Source organism: Xylocopa sonorina, chromosome 8 (assembly GCF_050948175.1).
Source record: "Xylocopa sonorina isolate GNS202 chromosome 8, iyXylSono1_principal, whole genome shotgun sequence".
In the NCBI taxonomy this organism is placed as follows: domain Eukaryota; kingdom Metazoa; phylum Arthropoda; class Insecta; order Hymenoptera; family Apidae; genus Xylocopa; species Xylocopa sonorina.
In genome coordinates, this window is record NC_135200.1 from 8,137,568 (window position 1) to 8,157,076 (window position 19,509).

At 32.9% G+C, this 19,509-nt stretch overlaps 3 protein-coding genes across 3 annotated transcripts in view; 2 read left to right on the forward strand and 1 right to left on the reverse strand.

The window, feature by feature from the left end:
• Positions 1 to 19,509, forward strand: part of LOC143426063 (HEAT repeat-containing protein 6) — a 94,235-nt gene that overhangs the window by 69,255 nt on the left and 5,471 nt on the right. The gene's annotated exons all lie outside the window — the stretch shown is intronic.
• On the forward strand, positions 47 to 7,396 carry LOC143426454 (sodium/potassium-transporting ATPase subunit beta-2-like). The gene is made up of 7 exons (XM_076899928.1): positions 47 to 466; positions 4,689 to 4,829; positions 5,298 to 5,414; positions 5,534 to 5,715; positions 5,858 to 5,959; positions 6,300 to 6,471; positions 7,052 to 7,396. Exons 1-7 carry the CDS (start codon positions 316 to 318, stop codon positions 7,162 to 7,164), a joined length of 978 nt encoding a protein of 325 aa, XP_076756043.1. The 5' UTR covers positions 47 to 315; the 3' UTR covers positions 7,165 to 7,396.
• LOC143426068 (sodium/potassium-transporting ATPase subunit beta-2-like) lies at positions 11,274 to 17,565 on the reverse strand. The gene is made up of 6 exons (XM_076899192.1): positions 17,269 to 17,565; positions 12,752 to 12,892; positions 12,545 to 12,664; positions 12,275 to 12,456; positions 11,842 to 12,121; positions 11,274 to 11,691 (listed from the first exon to the last, which is right to left on the reverse strand). The coding sequence occupies exons 1-6, from the start codon at positions 17,414 to 17,416 to the stop codon at positions 11,588 to 11,590; spliced, it is 975 nt and encodes a 324-aa protein (XP_076755307.1). The 5' UTR covers positions 17,417 to 17,565; the 3' UTR covers positions 11,274 to 11,587.

Consider the following 19,509-nt stretch of genomic DNA (forward strand, 5'->3'; position numbering starts at 1 on the left):
AAACCGACGAACGTAGGCTCCCTGATATATTTTACAGCGTTTCTCGCTACTCGATCGGTAGAGCTGGCCGATCGTGGTCGCGTCACCGAGCTTGGCAGCACGCGGTATCATTCGGCTCTCCTCGAGACAACGAGAGTAGCGAGTTGTTTCAGCTCGGAGTACAAGTCCGCTGAAACGACGTAAAGACTGCCGCTTCTACCTACGGGTCCAGTTTCGTACGGAGTTAACGTCGATCGCTGGGACGATCGAAAGATCTGTTCTGTTTAAGTGCCGTGCGACGGAGTATCGCGTGTGTTGTGAGAGACAGTAGCCGAGATGAGTGTACCGGGCAAGAATTTGCAGAATGGTACCTTCGAATTCGATTACAACCGAGTGCCCGAGCAAAAGAAGTTTTGGAAAGCCTTCCAGGATTTCATTCACGACCCAGTCGAAGGCACTTACTGCGGTCACACGGGAAAGAAATGGGGTAATTACATTCCTGTAATTTAATGTTTGCACAGGCACATGGATAGCATGTGCGTTGGACCTGCATAAACACTTGCATCTCCCGATATACTTGCACGCTCGAGTCCCTAATCAGGATTAAAAACAAGTTTTTCCCGTTTCACCTTTTTGTGAACGACGAACAAGTTCTACGGTTGTTTTTTATTTTGCGCGTCAACGGGGCAAGCGTAAAGTCAAGTTGGATACCTAAATCAAGCACTTGATTGAGAATTAGGGCTTCCTTGACTTTGCTACATGCCAACAGAATGAGCTCGCAGTGTTCTGGGTTTATCCTATAATTCGACTGTCATTCATGGTTTCATCGCGTAAAATCTACATAAATAGATACAGATTTATATTCCGGTTGAAGTAAATTGTACGATGGCCATACGAGATCTGTGGTTTGGCAACGGCAGAGTGAAAGAGCACCGGAAATAAGTATCGACAACGTTAAGGAGTGATTAAGAGAAATGGTAGTATCCATGCTATGTGAAAGATTTAAATATAGTTAAAAGACGCAGTCCAATTCTAGCAGCGTTTAATTGCTATCAGCGGCATTGAGACCGTTGTGTACTCTATGCAAAGTTACGATAAGACATTAATTATTAAATTTATTAGGTATCGCACACCACTGACTTTAATAACATTAATGATATTTGGTGCTATTACATGAAATTGCTCCTTATCGATATCATTACGTATTATTCTCCCTTTGAAGTTCAAATTTACTGTTGTGTTTATACATCAGATATTCAGTTATTTATTATAACATACCAGCTCTTAGTTATGAGAAAAGATTTATTATCAGTCTTGCGATATGTATTTCCATATTCTTGGAATCGTTATTTCGAATTGCTAACAGAAGATTGTAATAATGCTTCCTAAGAGGTACAATATCGAGTAGTAGTTTATCTTATCATTGCTTGTATATTCCTGTACTGATTATGTAGGTCTGTTATGTGACACAGGATAAAGAGTATTTTATATTTGAATATTGCAGTTGTTCTTTCTATCGTTTCTCTGAATTAATTAAAAGAACATATCTGTTAAATAACAGATTATATCTTCAATACCTCGAATGATCATTCAACAGAGCTGCAAGAATAAAAATTTGGAATTAGAATTCCATAAACTTTAACACACTTATTTTATATTTATTTCAATATGAACATAAACTACAATATTCTGAGAAATACTAATTCTCTGTTCATATGTTAAATGGAAAGTAATTAACAGAACTTGATTTTTATGATAGATGTATCTATTTTACATAGACGTTTCTATTTTAGATAGATGTATCTGTTTTAAATATCCAAATGGAAAGTGGAAAGTTACCACGATAAGATTACGCAAGTAGCACACAGAAATTTTAAAGTCCATTAGAATAATGTAAACGTCGAGTGTCGATGCCCCGCGCCAAACTGAATTTTATGTGCACCATTTCTATACTGGGTATCCCTTTCTATTCATTTACATATTAGAAATGAAGAAATCAACAAAGAAGCCAAGGGACAAGATTAAACGTTACTTAGCATAGCATTGAAAATCGTTATTTTTAATTCGAAGCTTATTTTTCAAATATTTCACAATGTAGTTAGTCGTAAAAATCTAACGATAAGTACAACGCAGATACCGGTCTGTTTATGTAAGGAAAACGTATTTATGTTCCTTTCTAAAGTATAAAATTAACCATTCAATTGAATATGTACGTAAGTACTACTACATTATGGATACCTGCGATATTGGACTTTCAATGTTTGCTTTAAAAGCTTCATTATTGAAAATAGTTAACTGTAGTATGTAGTTCAGTTTGAGATTATAATTGCTTGATTGACACCATGTTAAGATACAACAGTTGTACGTGAAAGTAATTAGTTTTTCAGGAAGAAGAATTAGGAAAGTTCAGTACGAGTTTAAGTGTGTTTAAATCACATATATGTGCTGTATTGATTATATCGTTAAATTTGGAATGGATATGACCTCATAAATGATTCCAACCCTACGTCAATCTGGTCTCGAGTCATATTTTTTACAGATTCGTACAGAATTCAATTGGAAAACCAACATTTCTGTTCCTATATTTTCTGACCTTCTTAAATTTCTGATGATAAAACATTGTATCACTCCTAAAAGCATGAAACGTACTTCTATGTCTTACTTTTATCAGATTTTCTTTGAGCGGATAAGAGAAAGAAGGAAGAAGGGAGAAAGTCAAAGAATGATGAGGAGGAACGAAGAGGAAGAAAGAATGAGATTTATTAGAGCGGAAATAACTTCTGACACGATTTATTGATATTAATGCTTCTAATGTCTCCTAATGTGGTAAGAGTATAACTGTGACACATTTGTAAAATCTGTTCAAAAATATTATTTTCGTTTTTTTTTTTTTTTTTAATATTACGATACTGTTCTAAAATTAATATAATATCGTGTATTAGTATCACAGTGACTTTGTAAACCTGATACATAACGAAGAGAATTAATATATTTAACTAGTATATTTAAATGAGATAAGGAAAAAGAGATTTTGTAGTATTTAAATGTTAATAACTTTAGTAAAAATCCAAACGCAATATAATTACGTTACATATATGAATATTTATGAATATGAATTAGTAAAAGAAGAAAAAATGAAAATACATCAAATTATGAATTTTAACCGTACGTAATTTTCGTTGTTAGCACCAATATGAATGTAAAGTTACGTGAATTACCAGTTCCTTTAAATTCTCGTGTTCTAACGACGAATAACAAATTAAAGTGCGGTGGACAAAAAATATGCAGTCTATTTAGCTACTAAAATTACTACGAATTTGCATACCTAGTAAATGTACGCGTAAAGCTTGTTAACGTGCTGATGTAAATACTCTCATCATTCTCTCCTTGAAATAAGGAAACAATTACAAGGAAGTACGTATATATATTATTTAAGTGAATTAGATTCCTCATATGTCTAATATCTGGTACTGTACACAGTTGCATACGACACTAGTGTCAATTTTATCGGTTTATGTAAAATATCAGGTCATAAAACACAAAAGTTTCAGTTACTAAGTAATGCTACGTTTACTGACATAAAATTAATATCAAAGGTTCCATAATGTTCTGGGAAAAGAAGCGACTAGTAGATATATAAATCGACTAAAAAAAGTAGATGGAGTAAAGGAGAACTTATACTCAAGAGAAAAGTTAAAGAATGTCTAATATAATTTCAAACTAATGATAGAGGAAATAAAAAAGACAATGTACTAAAAAAGTATTAAAAGAGGATACTTAATGGAATATTAGAAATGGAATAGCAAAGTAAATGATTGAGTATAAGATATAGAAGGATCGTACCGTTTCCTGTACGACAGGAAACTACTGTAATAAATATAGGTTTCCACGGTACGGTACACCTGCATTTAGAACGTTGTCGATCAACGTTTGTTAGTAAAAAAAATAATCAGAAAAAAGCTACAAACTGTTATTTCTTAGAGTTATATAAAAAACTTGAAAAATATACGATGACGAACAGCATGTAGGAAGGGCAACAAATTTAGCACAAAATTAACTATTTTTCTATACCAATGTCATTGCAAACATTTGTCGCATTACTAGTAATAATAGGTTGATAAAAATTCATTGATCTTTTTCATAATGAACCCCAGCGATGCGATAAACGTTTGGCAAGCTGCGTTATGAATTGTAGAAACAGATTTTAATTGGACGTCGGTCAACATTGAGGCAGCAATTAAATGTAAACAAACGTTATATTCTACTGTCTTCTTTTAATTGATATTTTCTCAATGTAGCCACCGTGTTACATTAGAAATGAATTTCTGTTTGAAAATCGATCTCGATAAAGAAGAAGAAACGAATGGCCGGCACTAGCATACGCCACTCTTGAAAAAGGAACTATATTTAGATCGGACTTTGGCACAGTGCCTACGCTTTAAATATTTTCCTTCCAATCATTGAAATGGTGAAAATTTTCGAGGCCACGTAATTCCACAGTTAACGTACACCAGCTAAAACTTAGACGTAAAAAGGAAGCTCGAAAATATTTTAAGTACTTTTATCCTTCTATAGGAATAGTAGCAATAAGCCCAAGTTATATCTACCGCTTTAATTGGTAATAAAAAGCCAAACAAACATTGGAAATTCGTTTTTCTCTCGATATACCAGTTATAATATATATAGTTTCTTTTTTTATGTTATTTCAGCCATCACTGGAATTTTCTACGCTTGCTTCTTCAGCGTATTAGCCTTACTCTTTGCTGTTTGCATGAAAGGACTATTAGCTACGCTAAGTAATGAGAAACCAAGATGGATTCTGGAGGAGAGTCTAATAGGAACCAACCCCGGTAAATATACTGCATTCTACCTTACATTTATGAAAATGTGTCTCGAATAAAAAATATCAGAACGAATAAACAATTTAATCCATTGCCAGACACTTTTTTCTGTACTCAAAACAAATAATGGCTATGACCGTAGCGAAGGCAATATGTAGTCAACATTTACTATACAAGTTCAAAAATTGCTGCTATAAACAAAAGAGAGTTACAGTAGGAGTTTAATGAAAGTAACTATAATCATAATTTGTCTACGTATCGCCAAAAATTGGACGGCTACAGCCGTCGCTTGTGGCAATGAGTTAACTTATATAGAAGAAAATTAACTAAGCGACACTTCCACAGCTTCCATGGACTGCACACCACTATATAAATTCCATGCAATTACATACATTTGTTTTACTTACCAATTGAAAAACGTACCACGTATGACATAACACTATATATCACTAATAAAACCTGTTTATACTCCAATAGGTTTAGGATTTCGGCCAATTTCCGAAGACACTAATGAAAAGTCGTTGATTTGGTATAGTTCGTCGAATCCCAGCTCAGTGCAAAAGTGGACTGGCCTGTTGGATAAATTTTTGGAAGGTAAATCTTCGCAGTGGAGTAGCTGATCATTTTACAACGACCCTATATTAATAAATTCTACTTCAGGTCACATACCTTTCCATATAAAACCATCTTCTAACGTTGTCCATGTTTTGTAGAATATAGAAATTCATCTCTGCTACCAAATGGCGGTAGGAATCAACAGATTTGTAATTACGATAAACCAGCCAAGGCAGGACACGTTTGTGCAGTCGACGTGAACAACTGGGGTCCTTGTTCGCCTAGCCAGCAATATGGTTTTAATAACTCGGCTCCTTGCATCTATATTAAATTAAATAGAGTACGTTACGACTTGTTGATTTATTATAATTGTGATGATATACATTATAATTCATCATCAGTATAAACAAAGAAAAGTAGCTCAAATGTAATTAATTTAAAATAGATCAATTAACATGTATTAATAAATACATTGTTTACAGATATATGGTTGGGTACCAGAATATTACAACGATACCGAAAACTTACCAAGCGAAATGCCGCAAACTCTCGTCGACCACATTAAGTCCACCAACAGTTCATGGGTTAGTTAGTCGGTCAGTTAACTGTGTCAGTCGATATTTAAAAAACATTTCAGTGCAATTCCATATGCATATTATTACGTTTACGCGATATATTTAATTTGATTTAATTTAAAGAGTAGTGAAAAAAGTTCACAGTAAATTCAGTCTATAAGATAACTCTTCCTTTTTTTTTTTGTACCGCTAATAACTATATAAACGACTGATATGTGTACGTCTGCTAGTATTAATGGCAGAAGGAAGAAAAGAATCTTGTGTATTGAATATTCTCAGAATAAGTATCCATGTACATATACGCCCTTTCCATGCTTTTCGATTTATCCTATCTTCTTTCGCATTGCAGTTGAATACCATCTGGGTCTCCTGCGAAGGTGCAAATCCTCACGATAGGGAAGCTATCGGTTGGTTGGACTATTATCCTGAGAATCGCGGATTTCCAGGGTATTATTATCCGTATCAAAATATTCCTAGTTATTTGAGTCCCGTCGTTGCTGTGCATTTCCTTCGACCCGAAAGTAAGTAAATCAAAAGCGTTTTCAACACGTGGATAGATTTTAAAAGGGCTTTTCAACGTAAATCTTAAAGTTTCACTTATTCACTGGTTTCTCTAGTCTTCCGTTCAAATAAAACAGAAAGACAGAGATCACTTTCATATCTCTTAAACTGTATTGTTACTTGATATTGACTGATCTGTATATATATACTGTAAGCACATGATAAGCTCCAACTAAAACGTGTTATCGACTAGACGCTCTTAAAATTACATGCATAAGTCATCTTGTCTTACAACTGGCTTCATTGGTCAATAAACTCTTTGTGCGTAAACAGGATGATCCAAAAGATGTTATCTATATTTCTGAACAATATATCTACATATTAGAAGAAAAGAAACACGTTATAAACACGTTTCATTGAAAGTCAATAATTTCTTCATAATGATAAGACTTCTTATTCGATTTTAAACAAGTGAAAATTGGAAAGGGAATAAACAAGTTGTTAGAGATGTTTACAATTTTAGAAAAGTAATAATAGCACGATATACTACGTATGTTGTCTAAGAATAGTTAAGTAAACAATTTTCAATTATTTTTTTAGGGAATAGAATAATAAACGTCAACTGTCGAGCATGGGCGAAGAACATAAAATTCAGTACATCTAAACAAGGGAACACTGGCATGGTGCATTTCCAACTTATGATCGATGAATGATCCATCCTTATATTTGTAAGAGAAAAGAAAAATAAAATTTGTTGGCTTCGAATGCAAGGTCACATGCAGAATTGCGCGGACATCTACTGTGGAAGAGAAACACTCAACAGAGCTATGGTAAACAAGGCATATGAATAGATATATACGCATTTGTAATTAGTTAATTACTAAATAATATATGCAGGGTACATCTACATGTAAAAATAAGTCGAAAATTCCGAAGAACAGGTTTTAATTTGAAGAGTACCGTTGTCAAGAAAGTAGAATTTCAACATTTTACTGGAATGGGTTTATGTTGGCCAACTAGTTGACTAACTTAACACATTCGGTACAGATGTAGACCAGCTGTCGAGACCAGCTGTAATTCCTATTTACAGATGGATGTAGACTCTAAAAACAAATAATATTTTAAGGGAAAAATATTCCGTCATAACAAAAAAGTTCCTTACATTGATATTTGCAAATTTTCTGAACTTATCGATGCCATTTTGATACCCACCAATAAGTACAGTTCATCATCTCAGTGATATTCCCACCGAATATGTTGAGTCAGAACTCTACCAAATACTCGCATATTCTAGAAGTATTTGAACTTGATTTTCCAAAAAACAAATCCTTAAATGAACAAATATTTGTCAATATTTTCGACTTACTTTTCGTGTAGAATTAATCCCTTCCCGATTTTACGTACGAGTTAAATCGGGAACTAGTTAAATACACGTGAACTTCGACAAATGCTTCTTAAATTCGAATTTTTTTAAAATGAGATCTCAAACGAAGAAAATACATACAACAGCTTGTGTTTAATGCACAAGAGAATTTAAAGTATTGGCAATGTTAGTGTTTGAAAAAAAATATAGCATGCATTCAAGTAGCAGTCAATAAATCATACTACTCGATTCGCTGAATTCACATGAAACATTAGAAATTTATATCTGAAAAGGTAGTTATCGTAACGAATATCATACGGCCCGTAAAAAATGTAAAGGAAATTGTTATTACCTCGTTATTTGTTCAATGTTGCTTAGTTATATGGAATCATATACATAGATATAATTTATACTACAAACATATTAAAATTAATTAGTATGCTTTCTATGCTTACGCTTCAATATGCTTCAATAATTAATTTGAGTTCTTAATTAATTAATTTTGTATACAAAATAATGCGGTCGAATGATTAATTGTTGTAAAGTAATGCAAAATTAGAGAAAGATGAAAAAAGCTCAAATTCTTATTGAAATTTCATGATAAAACAAACTACTGTTTTCTTAAATAATTTACACAACTTTGTCTACAGTGGAAAGTTTTTTTGCGTCTCGGCAAATCTTGGTATCGAAAAGAAACATATTGTACATTGGAACTGTAATCTGCTATCTACATTTTCTCATTTTCTAGTAACAAATATACAAGTACAAGAAACAGTACAGAAATGTTACATTTCAGTGTAATCGAACGTTTACGAATTTCTGGATTGTTTTCGTTAGTAGTATCTTTATTGCAATCGAATGACTTGTACATGTAATATGTCGCAAAAAGTAAAGCAGAATAATTGCCTTCCCTACTTCAAGTTTGTACTGTAAAGAGAACGTACTTTAACATAGGAGATGAGAAGAAAGACCGATGGGAAATATCAAAAAGCTGCATCAATCAGCACCACTAATTATTTGAAGAAATATACTTAGATGTATGTACTTATTAAACGTATGTACTTATATTATTTACAGTTTCTTCCGCGTACAAAGTTGTTTAGAGTACTTCAAGCTGCAGTGGTAATGATGTATCCCATTGTGCGAATAAAAGCAACTTTAGAAAACGAGCAAAATATGTTCTATGAACATTCTTATATGAACTAAATAATAATTATATTTCTTTAAAAAAAAACAAAGTCTCCCTTATTACACTAAATTCATTGTAAATTAAAGTGAATTCTCTGTGAAGTCTAATTTAATATCCTAATGCAAATTCCCCTAGTTTCTTGCAATTATTTCCAACTATACCTTCCTATATAAATAATTATGCATTTCCATTTGATTACACAATTACGATAACAATTATTATATACGAAGTAACACCACATTTATTCAAGGCGCTCTAGAGATAAGAAAATAACTGTTTCAGATTCTTTAAAATGATAGTTTATTTCTTACACACGTAATTAAATTATTTTCAGAATACGAAACTGACTTTAGGCTTTCTGAATAATATTCGTGTATAAATCGATATTTGTCTACAAGTTAACTATTCATTTAAATACATTTTCATGATTCTTAAAAAAACGATTTATTCGTAAATCTTTTGTAATCTTTTGTAACCATGATAATGATACTTTAAACTGTTTAATTGCAATGTTAAAACACATTAACAAATGAAATTTATAGTTTAGTATATCAGTTTTCTAATAACGTATAATGTTATAAATATCTTTACATATATATTTAAATGATGGCTCTAAATCATTCTTATATTTATTTAGTATGTTCTATCAAAAACAAAGTGTTTGAAATAAATTTTTTAAAAATGATATAAAAGTTTAAGAAAAGCTTAAAGACAGTCAGTTTTATTATATTCATTATAAATTGAAATAGTTACAATACTTAAATTCAAAAAATGATTTTTATATTAATTGACTTGAAAATAAAATTTTATAAAATTTTATTTCATTACCACATACTTGCATGTAACATTAAGTTTAATAAAATGAATATTGACAATTGTAATTGTTGAAATGTAAATGTATAACACTACAGAAATTGTAGAAAGAGATGATAAGAAAATTTGTGATTTAAAACAAGAAAGTCTTGCCTATAAAAATATATGTATAGACATACGATATATTTACATACTTTAGAAGCAGAAAATAGATATATGTATATGTACATAGATAAGACATATATTTAATATAACATCTTATCTTTGCCATTTGTTTAAGAGATCTATTCTCAATAGTTATTAAAATATAGATTCAGTGTATTGGCCGATTAAGGCAATTTCTTCTCAATTTCTTCTATTCCTTTGACCATTTCCTCCACTTTTGCTGTAGAAAAATCTAAAAACTGTATAACTAACTAAAACAGAGGGAATATATTATCGCACAAAAAAGTACAAAGAGAGCGTATTAGCAAAGAACAATAAGTAAAAAAGAACCCTTCTAAGATTTGTGTTAAGCACAGAAAAACCTTGCCTCGTTACAACAAAGGAGACCCTGCAGTGAGATAACGTATGCACACAGAAGTTACAGATCCAATGAAAATTGCAAAAAAAGCACAATGTGTCCACACATAAAAACATCTTAATTCAATGATAGACAACTCGTCATATTCTTTAAGCTGCCTAGTGTGCGAATCATTCATGGGTATATAAGTGAGTATATGTTCCCCCGGATTAACAGTATATGCTACACTTGCTCCTTCACATATATGTCTCTCTCTTTCTAATACTCTACATCATTACTTCCAATGCTTTCACCACTACTCGCGGACAAAGACTTTAGTCACGAGTGCTTCTTCAATTCTGTTCACGATGAACTGGTAACGAGTTGTCCATCACTGGCCTTAACGACGAAGTGGTTCGAGAAGCATCCTAAACACACGAATAACACACACTAGCACAGCGTTCTTCTATTCCTCTCAGAGAAAGTATACTGTTGCAAGCAAAGATAGACGTTAACTACATTACAGATGAAGAATGGCCGAGATCAGCCAATACATTTGGTTCGTACTTTTGTAGAAACGAATTTCCACGCTGAAAACGCTAGAAATTGATGGTAACTAGGAGTCCCTATATACTTTGAAGGCATTGATTTTAGATTCAAAGCATATCCAAAATAGCTTCAAAATATTAGCTAGTAATAACCATTAATTTCCTAAATAGAGAAGAAACTCAGACCTTTCCTACAACTGAATTTAAAAATAATTACTGTTCAAATTAAAATTAATGCATTCGAATAAGACAATATTAATATCGTATTTATTAATTGTAATTTAATTACGTAACTGAAAATATAACACAAAGAAATTCTGTACTGTATTCAACTAAAGCACCGAGAAGAAGCAATAATCTAATTTCATTATAAAAATTTGTTTTAAAATAGCATATAATCACTGCTCATCAATCTTTTCATAAATTTCCTATAATTATCCAGGAGTATTGTAAATCAATGGCATAGGATCTTACATTTTTTTCTCGGTACGTTGAATTTCAATATAAATTAGTCTTTCGATCGTGCAAACATAAAAAATCTTCTTAACTTTGTATCTGACAAAAGTTTCATCCACACTTTGGCAGCGGTCGTCGATTTCTGACAGCTTCGTGAGTCGTTTTAAAAGCATTCAGCTCTGTTGAAGAGTCAGAAAATGTGAGATTCGCATTGTATGTCTGTATGCTAATAAGGGAAAGGCTGAGGAAAGGTACACAGATGACGTTAATCTATCATCAACTCAAAATGGACTACGCCCATTTTGTCGTGACGGCTGTGTTTTATGTTTTCCGCCCATGCCTTGCACTCTACGTTTATTAAAATTCCAGCTGTAACAAAGTGTTTCTAATTAATTAAAATTAAGTAACATAAAAAACAAGTTACTGATGTTTTATGTAGATTTTTTGTCATCAAGGAAATTATACGTTCCTTTAAGATCGTTTACTATTTTCATATGTATCTATTTATTCGAAACTTACTGCGAGGTCGGACGAAATGAACAGCTACTAATGGACTAAGGTAACCTTCTGAGTTTTCGAATGGATAAAAGTAACCAGGAAAACCTCTTCGCGGAATGTAATCGATTGGTCCTATATTTTCTTGGTCTGCAGGATTCTCGCCTTCGCAAGATATCCAAATCGTCTCAAGCTGAACAGGATTGCTTGTTGCGACTTTTTCGATATGTTTCTTGAGATCATCCGGCATATTCGCTGGTAAAGATGTCGTATCGTTATAGAACTTTGGTTTCCAGCCATATATCTAGAAGTATACGTTTATAACTTTATTTGTATATTGACAATTGTCAGTAACAGATGGAATCACGCTTATTATATTTCGTAATTAAGTTAATTATAAACACTGGACAATATCTAATATTTCAGATTGTTACTAAAAATATATATAAAAAGTTACCTTATTAAGTTTAAGAAATATACATGGAGCGGATTTGTGATAATTATATTTATTCTCTTTAGTACAAGGATACCAATTCTTAACGTCAACGTCACAAACTTTACCAGGGGGTGGGGGTTGATTGTAATCACACTTATTAATGTTTGCACCAAGACCAGGAACTGAGCCTGGCGTTATGTAATCTGAAAAGTTGTTATCAATTACGATCTGATCGCTTAAATAATGTAAAAAATATTAGTAACTTATTATTACATAAATTTGAGATATTACCCTTTAAAAATGATTCTAATGAATTAATCCAGTATTTGAAGTTCTCGCTATCAGTTCCTTTGTACCAAATTAACGTGCTCTCTACGTTCTCTAGTGGTGGCCCTGGCCTAAATCCTAAGCCTATAAACAAGAATGACAAAAAAAAAAAAAAAACAGGAAGCTATAAAGATACTTCATGTAAAATTGTTGTATCAAATATTTTTTTACCAGGATTTGTTCCGATTATTGAACGTTCTAGTTGCCACCTTGGTATCCTCGGATCCAACGTTTGAAAGAATCCCCAAAAGCAAATTGCAACCAGTGCAGCTAGTACTCCATAGAATATCAAATAGAACAACCCTATTTTACCTACAAAACAAAGTTTAAATTAATCTATAAGTATAATGAACTATTTATTATTTTCTCGTAATTTATGTCATATCCCTAATAAAATTATCGTTTTAATAATATCTTCATTTTACAATGAATTCTATAAATGCTCCAACTTATATTTCATTCTTCCTTATTAATATAAATTCAGTATGACAACAGTTACAATAGTTAAAAATATATTAAGTTACATTTATATTGTACGTATTAAAAAAGAATTATAAGAACTCCAAAATTTTCAGAGAATAAACCGCAGCAATTAACAATGCGATAAAGTGCTCAATTGTGCTACATCCGAGTCTCATTTTCAATATTTCCTCCATCAATTTATACGTTTCCGTCTAACTTTTACATAGTTTCACATTACGGCATGTCATCCAGAGTAAAGCGTACTGTGAACCAGATATCTCTTGTGTATGATTTATGTCCATTTATACAGTTTACTACGAAACATAAAAATTGTATACTTCATTATGATACTATGGTAATGTTCATAAAAACCAATGACACAAGTGTAACAAATTATTTTTCATAAGGAATTGTCCTTATTTTATGGTACTTATAATTAAACAGTGAAAAAAATTCAATGATGTATTAAAAGCAGGTCAGTTTTTAGCGTATTGAAGAAATGTTTTTAAAGCACAAGTAGATATATAAACTTATTAAACGGTGATAACTAGTATAACAACAATAGTTTTACGAATACGAAAGATCTTTTAGTACAGAATGGAATCCGAGAAGCGACCTTGCAAGACATTGAATCGGTACATAATTGAATTGTTCCACTTGACCACACGCTTGGATCTTCCTTTGAATTGAGCCAACTATTAATGCAATTAACCTATATTACACAGCGTGCTAGTACGCGTCGATTAATTCCATTACATCTACGAGATGTCAGCGTATCGTAAAAATCATTGTAGTTAACTCGTGACATTTTACTCCTCGAACAGAGTCTTGGAACATCCTTTGGTATATCGTTACAAGAATAATCTACAGTTAGCTATACGATTACTGAACCTTCTAATAATATAAATGGAATACACATTCATATAATATAATATTAACATATTTCCTAATCTAAATCTGGTCAGAACTCAATTCATTTGTCCAATGACAGAGAAAGACGACAAGTTGAATCTTAGCGATTAACTGCTGTATTGTATTACCGACATGGATGCGCGCAATACGATACCTGTGATATCAAATGGACTCTGCAGAGGATGAGGACGTATGATTATATTGAAAAAGGATCAGTTGAGAATAATTCAATGAATCGTTATTCATCGAAAAAAATACCATTCCAATATACTGTTAAGAACACAACATTAATATTAAAATATTTATACTACAACGTGAGGAATTAAAAAAAGAAGAATTCGACGCCCATATGGAAAATAGAACAACCCTATACCGGTCCGACCGATACCGAGGCACGGAGGTGCCGAGCAAGTTGAACTGCGTTGGAGGACTTGTCGTCCCACCTGATTGGTCCCAAGCTGCTGCGAAACCAGGTATATAAGAGCCTGAGTTTCCTAGAAAAGCGAGTTCCTTTCTTGACTTCAACCAAACTAGTGGATTGGACCAGCCACCTAACATGATTCGTGGCCGCAACTAGCTAGGAAAAAGGAAACGAAAACTCTCCTTCCGTTCTCCACGAACGAACGACTTCTGCACCTCCGTGCACTCCTCACGGAAACCACCTTTTTGTATATGAATTATTTAGACGCAAGAGATCTTGCAATAACAAATCTAAAAAGTGCCAGAAAAGATGAGAAATGTAAGTTTCTAGTACATTATACGATGTACATATTTTTTACATAAATTTTAACTTACTTCACGAAATTAACAACTTTTTTAGAGCAGAAAAGGAACTCGTAGACGGATGCTAACGCGTTCAATTCGATATTAATTTCAGACATTTTCGGGACATCGATGCTGAACGAAAGCTCTACGATGACGATCACGTGGGTGTACCCTTCGGAATGGCCCTAAGTTACATAATGCCGTAATACCTCCATTTAACGCCAATTGACCTCGTTGTACGCGTTTGCGCTAAAGGAAGTTTAACAATTGCCATTCAGCCGAGCAAACCGTAGTGTGCACCACGAATTAGCCACGCTTCCGTCTTTTTCTCTCCCTTCCGTTTTTTGTTTGCGTCTACCCTTTTATTTCAGACAAATCAGTCAGACATGCATATGCCTAATTATTAGATAGCGCCAAATAAAAGCACACTCGAAAATCTGAAATGAAAGTTTGTAATTGCAGGAACTTGAATAAATTAAAAATAACTTGCTCAAGTTATAAAATAAGAAGGGTACAAAAATAGTTTTAGTAGAAACTTCACTGGAGAAATAACTTTTTTAATTTTTTCTACGTTCTACCCTACAATATCTATGTAAGTGTCGATACATAGATCCAGTTTCAAGCAGTTACAGGGAGCTGGGAAACAGTACAAGGGTAACATAGGTGGCGAGGTTAATTCCAAGGCAAGGATAAATTGGTAGGATAGATTTTTATGCAATTTGCAAGAAACTGCAAAACAACGACAGGCTTCTGAGCTAATTGAATGAAAGAAGACGTAATCTGACAATTCGCTCTGCCTTTCGGTGAGTTTTATAGGTCTTCTATGTACTATTGCAACAGTTCCTGACAACTGATCAAAACATGATATATTACAGATTAATTTGCAACAAGAGTAAGCACGCTAACGCGTCAACGCCTTGAAGCTACAAGTTTGTTTTAGAAACAAGTTTCTACTACGAATTACGGCGCGATTCGCGCACATAATTCTTAGGAAATATAAGGCAATAGATCAAAGAAAATTCGATAACGATACCTTAGAATCTATTACCTCTATCTATTACCTCTTAGAATCTATTGCCATTACCCGTAAGATAAAATGTATAGGTTTCAATGTTTTTACATATGATATAAATTCATGGATTTAAGCAGACAGCTAATTGTGTAATAACGAGTATTACAAAAGCAAGTACAAAATTGATTACTTTACTTGCACCCTTCTGTAGGATGTGTTGGCAACTGTTACCATGTCAACCATATGATCACAGTGATAATGGCATATAAATTCATACCGCTCTATGTATTGGTTTTGTTAATTACAAACATATATTCATTGTAATGATTTTGATGTATGAAAGACTAATTTAACTGTTGTACTTCCCGTTAGTAATGTTTCGTTAATGAAATTACGCTTATCATATTTTCACTTCAAACTTTCGTTTCATATTTTACCGAATTAAACAGTAAGAAAGAACTAATGGTTAAAACAGTAACTACAAAAAATAGAAAAAAAATTCAATAAACCGAAATCGTAAATATTTTCGTTCTATTACTGTTTTAGCTGCTAAGGAATCAATTTACTTCAAAAAATTTACAGAAACATTTAAATTATAATTAATGAAATAAAGTAAAAATTTAATAGTTAATTAAAATTTTCTGGTAGGTTCCATATTTTCAAGTTAAATACTGTACGTATAAAAAGAGATTCATCGATCGAGATTATCATAGTACAAAACCTGTACTATATGTTTCTACCTGTTGTTGCACTTTCGTCCTACAATTATTTCGTTTATTTCCGTGTTTAGTCTCTTCCTCATGAAGTTAAATCAATAATAGTATATAATGAAACTATACAAAAGTTATAGAGAATTATATAAAGCTTAATTTATAATTGCCTGATTGCCTTTATGCCAGGTCTATATTGTTAAAGATATGCTTCTGAGTAGCTTTCTCTAATAATTTAATCGATAGTCTTACAATTTTCGAAGTATTTACGACTAATACACTCAATTTCGATTATGTACGCAACACTATGACGCAATCGCATATTTATTATCTCGCTAACTACATCACAGCGGCCTGTAAACAATTTTTACAATCGATAAACCTCAACAATTTTTCGAATACATTATATTTAATAGTGGCCACTAACGTTTGTGAGATTTGTGCATTCAACAAATGTTATACACCTCATCTAATGCTGAAGTTATTTGGTGATCGCTAAAATATATTTAGAAAAATAATAGATAAGCAATTGTACCATACTGACGCGTACGCTACGATGGATATGCGCGTATAGGTAAAAATGTGTGGTAGCAATAGTTCCTACCAAATACTTCCGAAACTGTAAGAGACTACAGATTAAGCTTTTAGGAAAAGTTACTACAATAATACTACGATGTATAATTACCCACAATTTGATCTCAAAATGATTTGTTCAACATTTAATGAAAATATTACCATTTAAAAAAAACTGAAAGGTAACAATACTTAAAGAAAATTTCGTTCCGTTTTACATAAACAAATTGTAGTAGTTGTTTTATAAAACTTACCCCAGCTACTGGCTGTTCTACCCAAAAAAGCACCGGTCTCACGATTGTAAATAAAAGTCTTTAGAGATTGGCTAGTTGACATGCTCGGCGGTTTAAGATAGGGATTTGCCATCTCCGCGGTGACCAGTTTCGAATCCTTGCTGACCATCGTGACGGGAAAAATTTACTCACTAATCACGTAACCGAATTTCTTGAGATTCTAAAATTGCGAAAGCACGAAAACAATCCGAGGTAAACGTAGAACAACACGACCGACAGCACTGCAGGTTCGCTGCACCGAAACCGTGAGTTCCTCGAGGTCGGTTGGCAGCTTCTCCGCTGCCGACAGTAGGTTGTTCAGCGCCACCAGGTTGACTAAACACGCTTCGCCGTGCAAGCCACTTCTCTGTCTCGCTTCATTCTACTATTTTCTTGCCACTTTCTCTGTCCTTCTGCCCCTCCTTAAACCCCCACCATCATCATTAAATCGTCCATTGCCATGACGTGTCGACCATGCACGTGTACGGAATCGTTATAGTGGTTGTTACCTATTGTCATCGATGTGTTGGGTTCATGGTGCCGATATCCGTTAAAAGCATTGCTTTTATGGGAAATTTTCTAGAAACATTGATTACAATTAATCAACTTTCCTTTTGAATTGGTTCCATAACATTTCCCTTTTTCAGTAACATTAAAGTAATCCATAAGTACAAAGTACAAGGTACCATGGTGGTGGTATAATAGTTATGATGTTTCCTCGTATGCCACGCCTATAACACTGGCTCTTTGTCTTCGTTGCATTCAGTTTAGAGTGAATTGAACAGGTTTTCGGCTGTTAGAACCGCGCGTATGAAGATTTCAATGCTGGGTATCTCAATTACGCTTATAAATGTATTGCACTCTCCTGTACCTACAATTGTGGATAACATTATTTTCATACTTTTAATAAATTTTAAAACGAAGAATGTAAATTCAACTATAAGTAGTAAAAATATGTAAATTTCTGGAAATAATTTATATATAACAGTTTTGAAATTTTCTAAGTATCACAAATATCTGTAAGATATGACTGAATTGGTTCTGTTATTAAATTATTTATGGAAATTTGTCAACAAGACTGTTGTAAATCTTTACAAAGTGAAAATAATATTTTTGTATATGAAATATGTAATACATACATATAATACAAAAGTGGCATATGATTTATAGAGAAAGCAATCGAAGTTTAGTGGCGCAATCTATTGTACATTTTTCAGACTTAACATAACTGACCTCCAAGCTTCTAAGAACAGGTGGTTTCTCTTGGATTCCATTCCACTTATAATTCTTGTTGTATATAATTAAATTAATTCAATTTTGAAACTTAAATTCAAACTTCCTATGATACCCATAAGTACCTTTAAATGCAGTTTAGAAACAATTGTTAGTATACAATGCGAGCTAGTAAAACTGTACAACAAATATTAGGAAATCATCAGTCTGAGAAATATGTGTTTGCAATTTTTACTAGAATAATATCAGAAATAATCATAATTGATGTAATATACCTGTATGACATAGTCATTGAATAGCCATAGTGATGAAGAAGGCTGTGAAAACGATTTCCTCGACTTGATTGTCGAGAAACAAATTGGGGGCTAAGGTCAAACATCGTGTGTGTGACCTTAGTGCTTGGAGGCGACTCGTGTGTGCGATTCACAGCACTGTACTATTGGTAGTTACCTCCTCTCTCTTTTCGTCACTTTGAGATGAGTCGCGCGAACATATATAATGTGAGTCACACATCACGACCGATCTGAATGAACTACATCCTGTCCTCTGTGTCATGTGACATTAATGTCATTGCTGCGTGTCGTCCGACTAAAAGAATCGGGCAAAATAAACGGAAGAATCTTCTTAAATATCTGAACTTCCTAAATGATAGATTCCTTTTAAAAGCAAAACCATGTGGCGCCTACACGATCCACGTGATATACCGATTTCAACCGAGTACAGATGGTAACTTTAATAGTTCACAAAGTTCCTATGGAATTTATCGTTACATATACACAAGCATTTTTTTTAAATTAATAACTGTTATTTCTGGTCTCGTCTGTTGAAAATAAATAATGATTTTTATGAATACATTTTGAGACTTTTACATTAGTCTTAATTACTGCTTTCAAAATTATGGTATATATTGCTTTGTGAAAATATTATAAACACAATTAACAGAAAACCACAAAAAGTAAAAGTAAGAGAAATTAATTTCGCACACTTAAT